The 18955-nt window shown below is 38.3% G+C and overlaps 7 protein-coding genes across 7 annotated transcripts; 1 reads left to right on the top strand and 6 right to left on the bottom strand.

Annotated features, from left to right (window-relative positions):
* Nucleotides 1–730: 730 nt before the first annotated feature.
* On the bottom strand, nt 731–1114 carry EAE97_012195 (uncharacterized protein; the record flags this gene model as incomplete). Its single annotated transcript, XM_038882709.1, has 1 exon — nt 731–1114. The coding sequence occupies one exon, from the start codon at nt 1112–1114 to the stop codon at nt 731–733; it is 384 nt and encodes a 127-aa protein (XP_038726450.1).
* Nucleotides 1115–3571: 2457 nt separating this feature from the next.
* Nucleotides 3572–4255, top strand: EAE97_012194 (uncharacterized protein; the record flags this gene model as incomplete). The annotated part of the gene is made up of 3 exons (XM_038882708.1): nt 3572–4061; nt 4099–4133; nt 4187–4255. 3 exons carry the CDS (start codon nt 3572–3574, stop codon nt 4253–4255), a joined length of 594 nt encoding a protein of 197 aa, XP_038726449.1.
* Nucleotides 4256–5057: 802 nt separating this feature from the next.
* On the bottom strand, nt 5058–5884 carry EAE97_012193 (uncharacterized protein; the record flags this gene model as incomplete). Its single annotated transcript, XM_038882707.1, has 2 exons — nt 5058–5706; nt 5763–5884. 2 exons carry the CDS (start codon nt 5882–5884, stop codon nt 5058–5060), a joined length of 771 nt encoding a protein of 256 aa, XP_038726448.1.
* Nucleotides 5885–7070: 1186 nt separating this feature from the next.
* EAE97_012192 (uncharacterized protein) lies at nt 7071–8885 on the bottom strand (the record flags this gene model as incomplete). Its single annotated transcript, XM_038882706.1, has 1 exon — nt 7071–8885. One exon carries the CDS (start codon nt 8883–8885, stop codon nt 7071–7073), a length of 1815 nt encoding a protein of 604 aa, XP_038726447.1.
* An 863-nt stretch (nt 8886–9748) lies between these two features.
* EAE97_012191 (uncharacterized protein) lies at nt 9749–11744 on the bottom strand (the record flags this gene model as incomplete). Its single annotated transcript, XM_038882705.1, has 3 exons — nt 9749–11202; nt 11286–11434; nt 11485–11744. 3 exons carry the CDS (start codon nt 11742–11744, stop codon nt 9749–9751), a joined length of 1863 nt encoding a protein of 620 aa, XP_038726446.1.
* A 2273-nt stretch (nt 11745–14017) lies between these two features.
* Nucleotides 14018–14815, bottom strand: EAE97_012190 (uncharacterized protein; the record flags this gene model as incomplete). Its single annotated transcript, XM_038882704.1, has 1 exon — nt 14018–14815. The coding sequence occupies one exon, from the start codon at nt 14813–14815 to the stop codon at nt 14018–14020; it is 798 nt and encodes a 265-aa protein (XP_038726445.1).
* A 1207-nt stretch (nt 14816–16022) lies between these two features.
* Nucleotides 16023–18899, bottom strand: EAE97_012189 (uncharacterized protein; the record flags this gene model as incomplete). The annotated part of the gene is made up of 2 exons (XM_038882703.1): nt 16023–18521; nt 18594–18899. The coding sequence occupies 2 exons, from the start codon at nt 18897–18899 to the stop codon at nt 16023–16025; spliced, it is 2805 nt and encodes a 934-aa protein (XP_038726444.1).
* Nucleotides 18900–18955: the final 56 nt, after the last annotated feature.

Below are 18955 nucleotides of genomic sequence, written 5' to 3'. Positions count from 1 at the left end.
GTTTTTTTCTTTTTCAAGATTCGTTCGAAGAAAATTTCGGAATATCGTTGGTTTTAACGGCACTCTTCATGAATGCGTGAAATCGTCTTGACCAACAAGGAATAATATAATTAGAGGAGCGATACTACGAATGGCCTGAGGACAGCTCGTAGAAGACCGAATGATAAGCCGAGCATAAAGGATGATGAATTTCATTGATAACTTTCAATAATATAATAAAATTATAATGCAAATGAAATGACCTTTTGAACACGCCAATGAAGAATGACTGACAGCAGATGAGAAGTATGCGACTGAGATTATTTGAATGAAAATGGAGGAATGCTAGAAAAAGATTCTTCGGATGGAAATAAAAGGATTTCCGTCGAATATTGTTTGAATGCCAATGGAAGTTTTTGAGCTGAAGGGGTTTCTTGCTGCTGAAGTTTGCTCCACCAAATGAATTTATGACAAAGAACTCTGTCTATAGAAAAAAACATCTGGAGAACACCCATCTGGAAATCTTGATTGTATAACAAACACGGAGACGGAGGAATATGATGGGTGATTACGTTCACCAAGCCCCGATTTCGAACATGCAAACGGAATCCCTTCAAAACTTCAACATTGTATTGGTGACCAGAGATCGTAAACCTGGTTTGGATTCTCCGGTATCTCTTTTGACTTTATCATGTTCCTTTTGGGAGTTTCCCAGGTCTTCTACTTTTAGATCAGCCGTTCTAAATCAATTTCAACCATCATCCAACGGTTCCTTGACAATCGTATTCGCTGTGTCTGGAAACTTCCCTATATCCTTCTTCATTTCTCGCAACGATCTCTTAGACTTCTTGCGAGGACCCTTTAGAATGCTATCAAATTTCCTATTTATTGCATTGGGAAATTCATCTGTATTCTTAGCGACAGTAAATTCCTTACGAAGAATAGCCGATACCTCTGTCCAATGGGCTCGAGTGAAAGTTTGAGATTTTGCGGGTATATTGTCCAAAATCTTCGTAATATATTGAAAAGACTCGTTCAGCTTATTCTTCGCACTCTCGAGTATCTCATGCACCTTGTTTGTGAACGCTTCGAGAGACACACTCAGCTCGGTCTTTGTATCGTTTGGGATTGACATTCGTCTTTTGCAAAAGGCTTGTCAGAGAATTGTCCAGCTCAGTCTTCGTAGCATCAGACACGCTATACATCAACTCCAGAGTGTAAAATCAAGCATCGTATCGTCTATCGTCTCTTTTAACTCAATGAAGAAACTACCATATCCTTTTCGCAGATTCCCTGATTTTTCCTCAAACTTTATACCAAGGTGGTTCACAGGTTTCAAGATGGCTGTAATATATTTAAGGAGATTCGGCAATTTCTCAGGCTTTTTTCTCGTCGGCAAGCGTTTGAATTCCGGAATTATCTTTTCCATAGGATCTATTTTAGTGGGGATCTATGGAAGGGTGCTGTTGATAGTTTTCCTATCAGCAAGCATAAATTGTGGAGACGGTGATAACAAGTGCAATAAATCCACCGAGATGTTGTTCCGGCAGTAACCTATGGAGTAGTGTGTCATTCGAGCAAATGAACTTTCGTTTTAGTAGTAATAAATGCAAGATGAGTGTTATGGGGAATTTGAAAGGGCTGAGATCATTGTTGCTGTGGTTTGCATCGCTGTGAAGCTTGCTTTGATGGGCTGTAGTATCTTCTCACGATTTCATGGTTTGGTAACCGATATCCCTACATCTTGCACGACCCTGCATCTTGCACACTTTTATTTCTTTTAAAAATAATATTCTAAAAATAATATATAATCAATCAATCATTGAATTCTATTGAAAATTAAAATAAGAATACTATAATATTATCTCTTTTATATGAAATAATAAAATCATAATTATAATCGATAATTGAATAGGAATCTCAATATTAAAACTATTATTATAAAATTATTATATATTAATTTATTTAATAATAAAAATAATAAAAGTTTGATTTTAGAATATATTCTATAAATTTAAAGATCTTTTAATATAAAGAATCAAAAAAAACTAATTTTTATATCAAAAATTCGAAATCATATTAATATATAATAAGAGTTTTAATAAATAGTTTATTTTAAAACAAAAATCCTTTATAACTCAAATATTAATAATATTCTAAATATAATTTAATTATAAAATATATTATTTATATATTAATATTGATAATTGAATAATAAAATAATATATTTTATTATTTAATTATATATATAATCATTTATTTTAAGAATATTAATATTTAAAAATTAAAATTATATAATCAATAATAGAGTATTTTTATTCAAATATTTTTGAATAAAAATCTTGAATTGAATTTAAAATTAAAACTAATAACTAGTATTAAATATTATAAAATGAATTTGAAATTGAATATAAACTATAAAATTCTTAGAAATATTATAAAATTTAAAGATTTTTTCTAGAAATAAAATTCTTTTAAAAAAGAAACTACAAGATTTTGAATTGAAAAAAAATATATAATAAATCTTTTAATTGAAATATAAAAATCAATTATTTTAATTATCATTTTTATTTATTTATATTATTCTATAATATAATTAATTATAATTTTTAAATAATATATTATTTTAATATTATTTCTTATTATTATATTATATATTTTTTAATATATACAAATATATTTTTATAGATTAAATTAAAACATCAATTTTATTTTTTTAAAATCTCGAAATAAATATTTTATAATATTTTAAAAGGTATTTTTAAATTATTTTTCTTTTTTTTTTAAAACTATTCAAAAACTTCAAACTTGACATAAAATTTGATTATTAATGTTTTTCGAAATTTCAAACTTTTGATTAATAATAATAATAATAAAAAATACCAAAAAACATTTTTCAATTATATAAATTCATTTTAATATAGGTTTTTATTTTATTATTAATATTTTAAAATATTGTTATTCAAAATCAATTAATATTTAATTAAATATTTCAAATCTTTCAAGTTTCTGATATTATTTTCTAATAAATTTAAGATCTTATTGTATAAATTTAAAATCGATTTTTAGTTTAATAAATCAAATTGTGCAAGATATAGGGTTGTGTAAGATGTAGGGATATCGGTTATGTCGTCAAACTTGACTTGTGGTTGTCGAGGAAGAAACTCCACACTAGGTCACCTGAACAACGCGATTACCTCCAACCAGAAGCCATCTATCCCAAACTATTTACAACTCTGTTCAATTAAACTTCAATTGCCTCGATATTTCGACTAGACGAAACAGTAAGTTATATCGATTCTAATTACTCAATAATCGACTAACTATCTATAGCCACGGGTAATCTTCTTCGGGAACAATTCGCATCACTGGCATTCTGCGAAAGTGTTCTCAATTCAACCAAGCATAACGTCCAAGCCGAGTTGCACCAATTCGAACTAAATCGAGAATCACTGCAACGTTCGATGGGTAATGCAATTGTCAGACCAGCTTAGCGCTCTCGAAAATATGGATGAAAAGTGGGTCAAGGAGAACGAAGATGGAATTTGTCAGATAGGAATAGTCAATATGAAGCACGTTAATAACAATTCCGATGACTCGTGTTTCTAAGCGTCGCTTTTATGGTCCCACTAGAGTGATTGAGAAATATCCCGTCCTTTCCGGCACAACCAAGGAGCAATTCGAAGAATACTTCAGGTTCTTGGTGGCTATTGAAGTAATCATCAAGGCAAAGGTTGGAGATCATCGCGATGAGCTCAAAGAGCAGATCGGAAAGTCTGCGCCAGACGATTGGAAGAGCGCTTTGGTGATTTTTCAATTGCGTAGATGTTCACCATTGGCTGGACCTGAACGAGAATGTGCTGATAAGTCTATGTCCAAGTTGGGGAAGTTGGCACTTGGACTCTCTCCCGTGGAAGCATTGGCATTGAAAGATGCACCTAATTCTGATAGCGATGATAATTTCATGCTAGCCTTGGGGAGTGAGAGTGAGGAGGATGCCATGCCAGACTTAGAAGATGAGAATGGCAATGTTGTCAGAAGAGGTTCTGCCGAGAAGAAGAAGAAAAAGGAGAAAGAGAAGCGTAAGAAGGGCAAGAACAAGTCAGAGAAGAATTATAGAAAATGATTCGATGATTATGGTGGAAGATGACATGGTAAGTTTTCAATTTTAGTATCATGATTAGGTTGATCATTACTAAAAGACTAGTGGGGGAGAAGACATCATGGTATGAATGGTGATGGAATGGACACCATTCCTTCATGGGGATATGTATGATGCACATATGATATTTCACTTGTTCTATGGAAGCGGTAAGATCGATCATAATCTAATTTTTTGACACGTTAGCATTTTCCAGGGCAGTGTAGGCATTAGTATGCTACAATGAAACTGTGGCGTGTATTATTATATTGATATTGCAGCTAGTGTGTTTGGAAAGGGGGTTATACCACTTTTATATATATTTATATACTTAAAGGATATTAGTAATATACTAAAATACTGGAATTCATTTTAAAATATTCATTCCTATTTATATTAGGTTATAGAATATTTATCTCTTAATTAAAATTGTATAAAATCGTTATTTTATAGTTTAATATACATAGAAATGAATACTTTATAATAAATTCCAGTATTTTAGTATATTACTAATAGTATTGAATAAGTAAATAATATTGAATACTTTCAATGGTATTGAATTCTATATTATATATGTATATATTTCGAAAAAAATTGATATATACCATTAAACTAACTCGTATACGGATTATGGGAAATACTATTGCCTACACTGTTCCAGGGTTTCTTTTTCCGTTGGCTTGGAGATTTTCCTTGATTTAACATGAGGTTCACATATGGGCTCATAAACAATGGCTCGACAGCGCTGCTCACTTAAAAAGAGTATGCTATATCAGCTTGCAATGAAAGCGAGATTCTGCTCAAATTTGTTCTATTTGTGATTTTACAAGACCATGATCCCTTGACTCTTGTTTTTTCTCAAATTGATCTTGTCAATGTTTGTAGAGAATTTCAATCAATTGAGCCAACCCAATCCTCCCCTTTTACTTCAATCCTTTCAACTGAGATTCTGACATTCTACTCCCCATGCATGATGATGATACAAGCATTCAGGAGCATATCTGGGATCCCACTCTGAGATATTGATAGACCCCTTGCCATTCGTGAGATTAGCGACATCGATCAAGAGACCATCGCACTTCTTCCCTAATCCTACTAGAGCTTCCTTATTATAGGTAGAAGTTGAGGGTAGCTTTGTATTAACATGCATCATAGCAGCATAACACAAAGCAAGAAACTTTCTCCCGGCAGAATTCTCCTTCATATATTTATACCCAAGTTCAATATGTCTTGGTTCTGGGAAGACCTGCTTATCGGGTCGATACGTAGCCATAATTCGATTCATGATAATATCCTCAAGATCTAGGGCTTTGTTCTTGTTGGCGAAGAGGTATAGGTGCCATAATGTATCGAGGGAGATCCCAGGAAACAATTTTCCATGATAGGCAAATTGAAGAAGGCGGACAAATACGGAGCACGAAACGGGTTGATAAACATCAAACCACCCTGATGATATACCTGAATCAACCGATCTAGAGATTCGAAGACGACGGAAGATACGAGGTTGAAGAGTAATAAGGTCGGCATGAACTAGGAACTTTTGTTGATGAGCGCCGGCAGTGATTGTGATCATTTGCTTTCCGAGTCTAATAAAGTTGGTTAGCATAATCCGGAATATGGTCAAGGATAGAAGAATACTTACTTGAGTGGAGAGTTATTTTGCCAATCAAAGATCTTGCTCTTTGTGACAGCTGGGGCAGATGAGACTTGTCCTGTAGAGGTCATGTCCTTGCTGAACAGAGTATCATAGGTAGATTGAACCATGTCTTCTGATTATGAATGGTCGAGGAATGGTAGATCGATGCCAATTTTATCGTTAGGATGATGATAGACGATTTTGACTGGCTGAATAGGATTTCTTTCGTAGATTGAATGTTTTCCCTACGAATATTTGTGAGAATGAGAAGAAAGTAGGTCAGAACTGGGGGGAGAATGGACCATATATCTATGAGCAGATGTTACGGTCCTCATCATACAACACAGCTGAATGTATAAGCCAGACTTAGTACGTCAAGATAGAAAGAAAATTGTGAAATTCATACCGTATTATTGTTGAAAGCGCTCGTTAGGTACCGTAATAATGATTACCATCAGCTAGCGTGGACTAGCGTACACTAATATAGCTCTCTATCTATAGATAATGACAATGCTCGATCTACTGTTAACACTAAGAGATGACCGTATTTTGTCCTCTCGTGTGGGCACAAAGGCAAATTGAAACATCTATGATTAGTAAAGTCTCTCTACTCGCAGAAGCCAACCATAAATTGTCTATAGTATACCGTATCTAGCTGCGTTCAAAGTTGCGCTCGAGAGTTACATCCAAAATATATGCCGTATATGTTGCATGTTCACCTCGTCGCGAGTAGCCAGTTACCACGGCAAAATATTTCTACACATCAAATGATAGGCATGGAATCCAGACATGATACATGCAGAGGACATCGGAAGAGATTTTAGTGAAACATGATATCCCATTGATTTGATTCGCTATGCTTTGCTCAATCTAATCTTCTTAGAAGATATTCATGATGATCCATATGCCCAACACCCGCAGCTTTCGACTATCTTGTACAATATGAAAAGTTTCGGTAAAATGCAGAAATATTCAATGATGTTGCTCTCCATTTGCACGCATATTTCCCTCATCCATCCAAAATAACAAATCCAACCAGAATTTTTCCCTTCCATTGATGGATATATCCTGGACACTGAAGATGACAATAACTACAAAAATGAAATTAATCAAAGTAAAATAAACTATTGAGGGCTTTCGTGGGGGAGCAAGAGTCATCGGCTCCTATAACATTGAAAATCTCTCTTTTCTCTGTTTGGAGAATCAGGACATTCTTACATGATTGCGTAGAAACAAATCTGGGATTCTCCTGTGGAGATTGCATTCCAGACCTTCAGTGGGTTTTGAATCGAGGCCCATAGCAGCACCCACTAATCATTCATCGTCTTCCATAAATCCCTCGAGTAAGGTATTCATTATGAAATTTCTCTCCTCATCGTTCCATAGATTTCTGTTGGCTCGGATTTGAGTCATAGTGTAATGGAATGCGGAGTGTCTTGGAGAGTTGCCATCTGGTCTGTTCGGAATTTCTTCCTCTCCCTCTCCCTCCCCCTCCTCCTCCCCCTCCTCCTCCTCCTCCTCCCATACCCCCTCCTTACCCTCTTCCCCATCTTCCCACTCCCCCTCTGCCTCTTCTTCTTCCGCCTCCCTACCATCATCTGAATCTGAATCTGAATTTGACTCTGGTTCTGTCCATGGCATGTATGACTTGAAGGTAGAAGTTTTGAATGGTTCTCTTTCCAATAATCGAATTTCCCCTCTCCTAGCCAGTTGGGGTAGCAAATAAAATCCAGGATCCGTTGCGCCCTCGTAAACATCATCCTTGGTCCAAAGGTAGTACCTTTTTATATCCACATGCCTAAGGTCCTCATCTGGATGTGGTAAAGGAAATGATGAGCCTTCAACATGTGTAATGAAATTTTGAAGGCTCAACATCAAAGCCGATGAACGACAGGAATCGCAATTATGTCGACACAAACACGCTGAACTCCAAAGTCCTGAACATGATGTACGCAGTTCCCCAAACAGTTCAATTTTCTCTAGATGTAACGATTGAGCAAAGAAGTAGAACATTCGAATCCATGGATTACTCTTGAGATGTTCCTTGGAATCGAACTCTTCCTTTGTACTTTCGATACTCACATTCTCAAGCTTGAGTGAGCGCAAAGAATTGGCGTTATTGAGTAAAAACTCTTGGAAATACTGCTGATTCAAAAGAAAAGATTTGAGTGCGAGGGATTCCAATGACGGAAATACTGTACTTGGGTTGATAAATTCGGAAATATCTCGCATGCCATCCCAATGTCCCTGTTCAGTATTTGACGCTTCTTCCAAAGACAGTGACCTGAGGTTTTGCATGCAATTAAGAAGCGCGGGAACTTGATCAATGATGGAATGGTTGACCGACAGGTGGAAATCCTTTAAAATTTCGAGTTTTTCCATCTCCCTCTTAGAAAATGCTGTAGGACATCGGTTGAGTTTGTAGATATTAGGTTCAAATTTGAGTGAATACAATTCTATTGCTCTCAAATTGGATACATTAACAAGTGCTGATTTTAGAAAGTTCCAAAACGTATCAAACGATCCGTTCGTAATAATGGAATATTCATCTGGCGCATCACAGTGGTTCGTATCAATTCGAATAGTATTGAGACTTGGCAGCCTCTTCAAAACCTCTGCCAGCTCACGTTGATGAAAGAAGTGATACTCAACATGTGGTAGACTCCAATAATCTTCTATGTAAGCACCCATTGTAAATTGACCCTTACATGTGAGCTTTAAAACGTGGCGTCGAAGTTGAGGACTGCGGGCGATATGCAATAAATTTTGAAATGATGAAGCTTCGAATTTAAATGATAGTTCTTTGAACATATGGGTCGCTGCTGCGCTGGAGAAGTCCCGCGAAACAAACCTAAGGTTGGAAAGTTCGTGTGAGCCAACGTGAGAGCAAATCATACGGAGAATTTCTTGTGGAAACTTTGATAATTGGCAGTCGATCTCCATATTGGGCAAATTCTGGGATGGAAGTGAAGCTATTTGTGTTTTCTCTTTGTTCTCCATCTCTTCCATACTCTCGACGGCTTTGACTGGGGATGTGATCGTCGGAATTGAGGTTCGTCGTCTCTTATTCGCCTTTTCTTCCACGAGGGTTTCAGCCGCCGGCATTGATGAACGTCTCTTATTCGACATGGTGTCAATGTAATTCTTGTCAAGTTATCTGCCTTGAAGATGTGTAAGTATTATATCTATTTCAAGATTCAGGGAGTGTTATCCTACTGTCAAAAAAGGTAATAGTCACTTTGAATGGTCTAAGCTAGACGTCTCAAAGGAAACTACAAGAATCTGAGATGCGAAGTCAGATCGAGTACCGTTGGGGAAGTTTTTCCTTTCCGCTACTACTGTTCCTACGCTGCCGTGCTGTTATTTCGACCGACTTTGACCGCTTTGGTCGGATCGATGGCAAACCGGATAGATGATTTTTGAGATAAAACGTGGATGGAAAATATAATAAGATGTGTTGTGAGAAAGATGATTCACAAATAGGATGTAATCGTTTGTCTTGCGATGTTAGATGGTTTTGAAATTGGGGTCCTGAGCTTCGTGGGTTGATAATGAAATAGGTATGCAAAAGAAGTTGTAGGTGGGAAGAGACCGAATTTATTAAATATTATGCGGGGGATCTACATGTCCTAGTAGTACTACATTCACTAAGTAGTTGTACTACATTGACTAGATCCAACACTAAATTATGACGTGTTTTTAGTGAATGAACCACTGGGGAAAAGATTACCGAGGTAAGGACTTAGTCATAATGTATGATAGACAGCGGAAGTTTCGGGAATTTAGGTTTCGTCCTTCACCTTTGAAATTGGAAGGACAATCCAATCATGATGTAGTCATTGAGAAAATCCTAAGAAGTGTCATATAGTATTGGAAAGATCACATTGTATTCCGATGGCTTGAGGATCTACGGAAATCCTGATTAATTCAAGCTACTCTTGAGATTGAGTTCCTCCATTAACTTCTCAATTAATTCTCTTAGATCCCTTCCATTACCTTTTCCCAATCAGAGTCTTACTCGTCTCTTCAAAATCAATCCCCGCTGTATATCTCTCGATCAGGTCCACGTATTTTAATTTAAAGGTCTCCGCAAGTACTTGTCTTGTAATATCCACAATATCATAATTCCATCCATCATCATCCCAAAGTTCTGGAACCAACACCGATGCATTAAACAATAAGCTCCATGCTCGAAACAAATCAGCAGGATCATACAAATCGATTGTCAAGGATTGGCCTAATCTTCCATGGTTTTCGGTAATATTGGGTCGCATGTCGAATAGGGATTTTGGGAGACTATCTGCAAGAGTTAGATTTGTGTTGTTGTAAGCTGTTGTGCGGAGAATCTCCCATGCTGAGTGTATTTCTGATGGTAATTCCTTAAATCCAGGAATATGATATCGTTTTGCTACCCAAGCTTCGAAGTAATCCTTGGTATCAATAGGGTTAGAATGCCAAGCTTGATACAAAAGTAATTCATACATCAATCCATTACCATCTTGTCCTTCCATCGTATTTCCCATTCCAATCATCTTATTCGATTTTCGGAATGCTTCAATCAAAGACTTTGTAACATTATATATCTGACCATATATACCAGTAGTACCACCATAACCATGTACTTGACACCAAATCCATGGTTTTCCATAATATTGATTAGTATTTTCCCATTCCGGGAATGATTCAGAAAAGAGATCAATTATTAACATGCTCTCACTCTTTAGAACACCGCAAAGATAAGCTTCGACTCTGTCTTGTGTCCAGAATGATGAAGCGGCGTAGAAAAGCCACCCTTGTAGCATCCAAATAGCATTTGGATCGAAGGATTGAAGAGATTCGTAAGTTCCACGTGATATGTTGCTTAGATATGAGAGATCTCCAGATGCGGGAATATTTTCGTTAAATTGGTCGAGTGTGTAGATATGAGAAACATTTCCATAATATTCGGATTGAACATTGAGAAATGTATGCTGTAAAGTCTTGAAGAGAGGGTCGGTTGGGTAAAGAAAAGTATCATTTGAATATTCGACTGGGAAAAGATTTCCCCAATCACTTCCATTGATGATGTTTGCATTAGGAGCTACCCTTCTCAATTCTCTTGGTACGAAACCAGTGAAAGCAGGTAATGCAGGCGTAATACCTAATTCTACCATTCTTCGTACAATTTTCTTTTGAAGGAGATGTTGATCTTCAATCCAAGCAAGTGGAATGGCACCACCCCAAAATCTTTGTATATTACCAAATCGATTCCAAGCTTGGAAGGCAGGACCGGAGAAAAATGAAAGTATCTCATCAGTAGTGAGGTCAATTGTGAGGAGTGTGGTAAGTAATGTCTTCTCATAACCGACCCAGGCGAGAGAGAGATTGATACCATGAAGAGACATCCAATATAATTGAAGTTTCCAATCTTCCCAGGTCCAAAAAGCGGCTTGATATGAGAAAGTGACTAGGAATTGTTTGTTAAGATATTTTCATCATGTAGCATACTCATCAGATGAAAGTAGCTTGGAAGGAAATCATTGCACCTACCGGTATTGAAATGATAACGCCATGGTACAATACTTGATCCTTTCAACGTCGAATTCAGACTTGGTAAACTTTCAGGAGCAAGATGAAGTTGAGAACCAATATACCACCAGATATCTACATGCAAAATTTCTGTAAAGCATTTATGTAAACTATCTTCTTAATTAGGATGTCAAATATAAATCCGATATGGATCACGTACCCAGCAGCAATACCACTCAGTGAATTACCTTCAATCAAGATCTTTCCTGCAACAGTTTGAGATACGACATATTCATCATTCGTTTCTCCGAACGTATGATTACCTTTTATTCGAAACTCAAAGTCATTAACATGAGCAGGTAGTCTTCGTTCCAAGAGATTGATTAAGCTTTGAACAGATTGTTCTGTTGCTTTTGCGAAGATCGTTAGTACTGAGGAGGAAAAGAAAAATACAAGACATTGGCATCGGATGAAATGCATTTTGAGGAAAATATGAGTTCAATGAAAATTATCCAAGCTAAACCGGCTCTCGCTTCCTTTTAAACATTGCAATAAAGTAAGCAGATATGATTCGAAGATGTAAGACTTTAGGATAATGCGGATTAACCTTACGGTACCCGTGAAAGGACAAGATCGACTCGTGTTGGTGCATAGTATGTCTGAATGTAAGAATAGTGGGGTAGACTTCATATCTCAAGAACGTAGAGCCTGGAGTAAGCCCATGGTCTTTTGGCGGACTTAGAGGGAAAATTGTGGGAAGTTACTTGGAGACTTGATTTATATTTCAGTTTGTAGATTACGGCAGCTATATGATAAAATATGAGCGAAGAGGAGGGGGTCATTCAGAGTCAGTTATTCACCAAAACGATTTCAGATGAGCTGGTCCACGGTCCTTTTGTTGACTTGCATTTTTCCTTTTACTTCCAAATGCTGATTGGTTGGAGGAGTCTAGTTGACTGCTGATCTCGCGAAAATCGAGGGGTAGGAGTCCCAAATTCAGAAATCGGTGATTCTAAGAAAGCTTACCATGCACCTCAAGCTTACATTCAATGCTTTGGTAGAGGTATTGCATGTATTAAAATGAATTCAAAAACATGAGAGTTGAAAACATCTTGCATCATTCTGGGAATAATCACCACGAAAATCAAAAACGGAGCAGGTCTTATGTTTAATTCTGCTGAATGGCATCCATAATATATGAGCTGTTGGAACAGGAAATCGCTGAAGTGCGTGATACCCCTTTTGAGGATGGTAACGATATCGTCGATGATATGGAACTCATCTAGATGACTTGCCCTTGACTCATCGCAAAATAACAACCGTAAAGGTCAGTGATATAGAAAGGTTGGAGGCGATCCATGGAAGCGATCCATAGCTGCGCTTACAGAAGTGTCATGCTCAGCTGTTGAATTGAATACTTTGCGATATCAAGGAGCACGAGAAACCACTTCACTTGCCGCTTAATAGAGCATTGAAAGTCATTCCGATGCCAGCCTTGAGAGCCCACCTGGTGGATAACTGTATTATCGAAGACACTTCTGAACAACTCGTAGATGAAAACCTGATAGCTGAACGAATTAATCAAAGCCTACGAAAAGATAAAATGTAAACTAAACTTCCACCGGATTCACCCGTACGATTATCTGCGTAAAAGTTCATCGTACGTCGTGGTCATTGAACATTGCAATTGTTGTGCGATCTAAAACCTGGGGGAAGAGGCATCCATTTGAAGCAAATCTCTCAGTCAACTGTCCATAGATAACGAACGCGCCAAAGACTTACGGGAAGAAAAAGGAATCATCGCGTCGAAGATGTACTCTTTTGATTCTTCCCTAGAGAGGATGGAACGTTGTTAGAACGAAAATGTAAAGCTTTTGCTCCCTGATTGGAGCGTCGAAATTGTACACAGGTGCAACGATTTCATGCCTTTAAGTCACAATAAGAAGAATTGACTATCGTGATTATAACTACTAGTCAATTTAAATGCCCGAATATTTGATAGATCTGCTTGTTGAATAGTGCGAAGGATGGAGAATGTTTCCCGTCCCGTATGAAGTGTCGTATATAGCGTCGAAAGATTGCGACCAACGAGATTATCGGCACGTGCTTATCACATGACGCTCAGCGGTAAGTTAATTTGTTGCACATCTCAAAATCTGTACAGGTCCGGGTGAATATCGGAATCGTCATTAAGCTTCCTTCGAGATTAATGGCGGGGAAATGCTAGGGTTATATAAGCATATATCCAAGTACCTACCTACCTATCCTCCTACCTCTTGTGCTTCATTTACATCATAACTCATCAATTGCATGTACGGCGACTTGATATCACTCTTGAATCGTCACCGAAAATGATTCTGATACACGTCTACGTTTGTATCTAAGCAAGTCATTCGACTATATATGAAACTCATTTCATTCCCTTATGTTTGGGTATTTTATCCCAAATGACCATATCACCAACTCCTCAAAATCCATCATAACACAATGCTTACAAGCTAACATATTCATCATAACTTCGTATTGTTCCATATCCATTATCTCCACGAGATTCATCATCTGCATCGATTGCAATAGCTGAAGCATATTGATCCGTATCGATCAATTGAATCCAATCCTCCTCTTTTCGTCTTCATCGTCAAGTCTTTCGAAAACCACCCATTACCAATATCTCCCGCTCTAGAGTTATCTAAGGTAGCTGGCACTACACATATCCCTGCATGACGCACATTTAATGCTTCCAAATCAAAGCATTAAACTGGGAGTTTTTCAGTCGGATGTGACACAAGATCACCTGGACAATTTTCGCACTTGCATTCATACGCAGCAGCATTAACTTTCAATTGCGTATTTGGTCCATTTCTTGCACGATGAAATTCCAATAAAAGGACCAAATCAATTAAAAGATGTTGTAATCGACGCAATCGAAAAGTTGCAATGGGATCTTGTCGTCGGCGTGCATCCACAAGCATATTGACACCTCTTTCAATTGGTAGGAACCACTTTTTGAAATCGGCATCAGTATGATATTTCTTTGAGAAAGCAGCAAATCCCATGCAATAAAGTTGTTCCTTTTCCTCTTCAATAGTCATTACTTCTCCAATGGCCATCTGTTGTCCACGCCAGAGCATGAAAGGATCCTCCCCTGCGTGTCTATCCCAACTGAATTGATCCGTTATAGCGTCCAAAATTTGATTGAGTTTTTGATTTGTCTGATCTGTTGAAAATTGCAGGAATTGTGCTTGTCGGCGTAGAATATATGTCCATGAAAGATATTGTCCAATCAAGAAGGCGGTGTAGACATAGATATTCTCTTGTTTTTCTTCATCTTCATAATAGTCGAGTAAAGTATTTACAAGACCCCATATTCGAGATTGAAGATCATATGCAGCAAGTGTGAGAGGATCTCGATATTTGTGAATTAAAGCTTTAGTGGCTTTACGCTGTTTGGCTTGGTCCAAATAATATGAGATCCACCCTGTGAAACCTGCTGCCGCGAGCGAACCCAGGAGGGATACGACGGCGATGATAATAGATACAACGTCTACCATGATAGCGGAATTCCTTGGTAGGGTTATGCCGCAGGTCTTGGTGTCACCGTTGTTTATCCGAAAAGTTTCCCGTTTCACGAATGAGAATCTGGAAATGTTGTGGTCGACACCAAGATAGTTTTGAGGATTTTGGATGAAAGAAGTCGCCCTCTGAGTTGCAATTAGTTCTTAGGGTCGTTCAGATATTTGAAGAGTTTTAAAATTTGAAACTGGCTGAAGTAAAAAGATTAGGTCCTCACGTAAGAAGCTGGCGCTTATAGTGAGATTGAGGGGCCAATGAACTAGGGGCTATGGAATATGGGGGCCCCATTTACAAATACTCAAGAAAAAGAATAAGCATGAGCCCACGATGAATGCATTTCAGAGCGGCAATGGAAATAACCCAACGGCGTATATAGATCGGCAAATCACTTTTGTATTGGTTACTGGATATGTATGCAGGACAGGGTTAAGTTGGAGGGTTCCAGGGCATTCAAATTAAGCTTATAATCGCCATTCACATTTGTTAGACCCCCTCGACCCCCAACTTTGTGGCTTTTTCGGCTTACACAAAAGGGCTGAGACAGAATATCCACATCGGCTCGCAAGCACACGGTGAGGAGTATCCTTACGCCGTACACCATTGTACGTACGTACTCGATCACGAGAATTTCCCTTTCAAATCGTGTTCTACTATGATATGTTCATAGCTACATCTCAATCTCAGGCTGAATCTTACTAGATGCTACCTAGCCAGGTGGCAAGATGATAATCTTATATACAACAGACTCAATCAATATTATTGATACTTACTTGATCCCAATAGATATGATCTTTAGATCTTTCATTAGAAAGCGTCAATGAGTTTTCGGATGTTTCGAATCTCGATGTCATGAAAGAGGTGGTTGGGCTAGGTTAATCACAAAATTCTGCCCGACTTTGTGGGTGAGAATTCAGAAGTCCGGGCTGGTTGGTTGGTGGGTCTTCTACCCGAAGTGGGGAATGCTATTGGTCAAAGTACGAATCTATGAACCTATGAATTTACAGCTAGGTACCTAGCACGTGCCTAGGTGGTACCTCATTAGGTAAGGTTACACAAGGAATGAACAATGTCCGTCAAGCCACTGTGGCTGAAATTTAAAGTTTTTCAATTCACAACATCAAAATGGCCGAGTACGAACGCGCAAACAGTCTTTCATATTAGAATAATTAAGCCAATCCTCGCTCTTTAAAACATATGTACCTGAATACCACTCAGAAACATAGCTGGTAATAAATCCTCATTCTCGTTCAAATTCATAATCGCAGCTCTAAGTCCTTTTGGAACTTGTTGAAGAATGGTATCATTCAACATTGAATCCAATCTTTCACCCCAGATATCGGTCAACGTTTGTACAAGTTCGGCGCCAATGAGTGTCCCTCTCCTGAAAAGAAAGTCTTTGAGCTTTTCTTTATTTTCGGAGCCCTCGTGATCTGAATCATCATCAATCTCGGGTTTGATATCCGAGCTGGTGACTGAGTCCGCGTACTGTCGAGCTACCCGTCCTTGAACCAACACATTTACAATACGACAAAGTTCGTTTTTCTTATTTCTCATATAGCTTTCCCAATGGTCAACAAGTCCAGGTTCAGGTACCACATTCTCAAAGTCAATTTCATCTGTGGCGATCCGTCGTCCATAGTAACTGTGAGTCGACCCCAGTTCCAATTGACATAGGAACCATTTCGCCCCTTCAACGCCTGTAAACCTGGCGAGAACCCATTCACCTACAATGAGATTGATATCATTTTCTTGGACAAAATCCAACATACGAACCACACGAAGTTGCTCTGAATTCTCGCCTGGGCCTTGTACTTGAGCCGCGGAATCTGGAGTAGGGGCAGTCTGAATTTGTTCTGTGGGATCAACATTTTCAGGCACTTTCCCCATGAAGCCAGAGGATAGCGAGGTTAGTTTCTTGTAATAGCTATCACTTTCTTGTCCTGTGGTAAGAGCCGGTCTAGGATTCATTAAACCAACTGTTCTCTTATCCTCTTGGTCAGACAGTGCTCTCTGAACCACATCACAAACATCCAATTGTTTCTTCAAGGCCCCTGCTTCACAAGTGAAATTGACTTTTATCATAGAAAGTGCAGTACTGATTGTGCAATGTCCGCTTATCTTTTGACTATCGTTCACTGCGCTTTGTACTTGATATCGGAGGAGTTCGGGATTTTGCATCTCGATTATGACCCGTTGGATATCAAAGACGCCTTCAATACCAGAAGTTGTAAGCATGATTGGATTTGGACATATCATACTAGAACCTAGAAGTTCTCGAGTTATCTGTGGCTTTTGACGTTTCCCCATGGGAGGACCATTCAATTTTGGAGCTTTAATCTCATCAAAAAGTGGTTGGAATTCTTTTGGAATGCTGTTGATATCTTGATCTTGGGATAACCAATGATTCACTTCATCGATCAAACTTTTTGATTCTTCCGTTGAAGATTCGACCGCTGAAATTTCTGGCTCGACGTGAAGGGCGAGTGGAGCATTCACACTTTCCTTCATAGGGTTCAATGGTTCCTTCGCCTTTCTTCCAAATCCCCCAAGTCCCATACTGAGCTTTGGTGCGGAAATATGTGGCATCTGCGGCATCTGTGGTATCTGTGGCATTTGAGGTCTTTGAGGTGTTTTAAACCCAAACCTCGAAGCAAAGTTTCCGTCATTTTGGGTTGCTGGCTTCTCTTCTTCATGAACAAGTGATTTTTCAGCCTTTTCTTTCTCGGTTCTATAGCCAACTTTTGGTTTGTACTTCTCGAAAGTTGAAGTGTTCTCGAGGTATACAACCAGTTTTCCAAGGTGGCCCAATTGTGGCCTAAGTTCCTTCAAGCTAATATCCTCAATAAATTTGAGAATAGTTTGGAGTAAGACGGTCGGAATATCCTGATGGGCTGTTCTTCTGATAAAATCAATGGTTTGACGCAATAGTAAAGTAATCTTAGATGCTGTATCTTGCAATCTATATCTCTTTTCCTTGGATGCCGCCGCTAATTCACCATTCCTTGAAGTGAAATAATTCTCCGTTTTCTCCGGACTAAAGGCAGTCAGGCTTGACGGATATAGAGATCGTCCTCTAATCGGGCTTCCAAGATCTTTCCTGGCCCAATTGAAGATTGAGACATCATTAGTAGTAATAACAACCTCGTCAAGTAGCCGACAAAGTGCTTTGGTTGGACCTTCTGCATGGAATGCTGAAAACTTTACACCGAGAACTCCCATAAGTGAGTAAACTCTATCGATAGGAACTGTACATTCTCGATATGATGCTAATGACAAGGTATCGTGAGCTGGAAGGGTTGGTCTGCTAAGTCCACGACAGCACTCAGGTGGAGGTACCTTTGTGAATTCAGAGACTTTATTCCGATCAGCTTCAATAGCAGGGGAACAATCATCGACTAACTTTCTAATCAGAAGTTTGATCAAAGTCCTTACTTGAGCTCGGATTGAATTGCGATTCAAATTGAAACCAAGTGTTGTGAACAGTATCCGGAGGTTCTCAGCGGTGGATGTCTCCATATTGATTCGTGATTCAATATCATACCCTGCACGAGATATTATATCCCGAATATAGGCGCCTGAATTATCGTCGTTCATTTCTCCTGGGAATTGTACTCCAAGATAGCCAAGAATACCTATGATTCTTCTTGATCTTTCTAGGTCTTCTGTTGAATCAAAATAAGAGATCTATGTCTTGTTAGCTCATTTAAAGCTCTAGTTGAAGGCGTGGTCTCATGGGGACCTGGAATATCTACGTACCTTCTCACTGGTATCCATGAGTGATTTCAGATTTTCCAAGTTGGAAAGAAAAGATTTCGCTTCTTTAGGCGCATTGATTGTATCTTGTTCGGGTATATGCTGTTGAAGATAAGAACAATGGTAGTAATACGGTCCCAAACCTTCTACAACTCTGGGTAAAGGCTCCCAGAGATTGTTCACATAAAACGCCATCTTGCTTAGGACCAATTCCTGCAAAGTCCATCCTCTAGTGGACCATTTCGGCGATTTGACGTCTTCAAATTTGGTGAAATTTGCATCACAAGCCCATTTACCGGGACTATCCATATTGATACTATGCCAAGTACTGACCCATTCTGTTGAACTTGATGTATCGAGATGTA

Source organism: Botrytis byssoidea, assembly GCF_014898295.1.
Source record: "Botrytis byssoidea strain MUCL 94 chromosome Unknown BBYS_056, whole genome shotgun sequence".
In the NCBI taxonomy this organism is placed as follows: Eukaryota; Fungi; Ascomycota; class Leotiomycetes; order Helotiales; family Sclerotiniaceae; genus Botrytis; species Botrytis byssoidea.
This window is presented reverse-complemented; position numbering and strand designations above follow the sequence as displayed.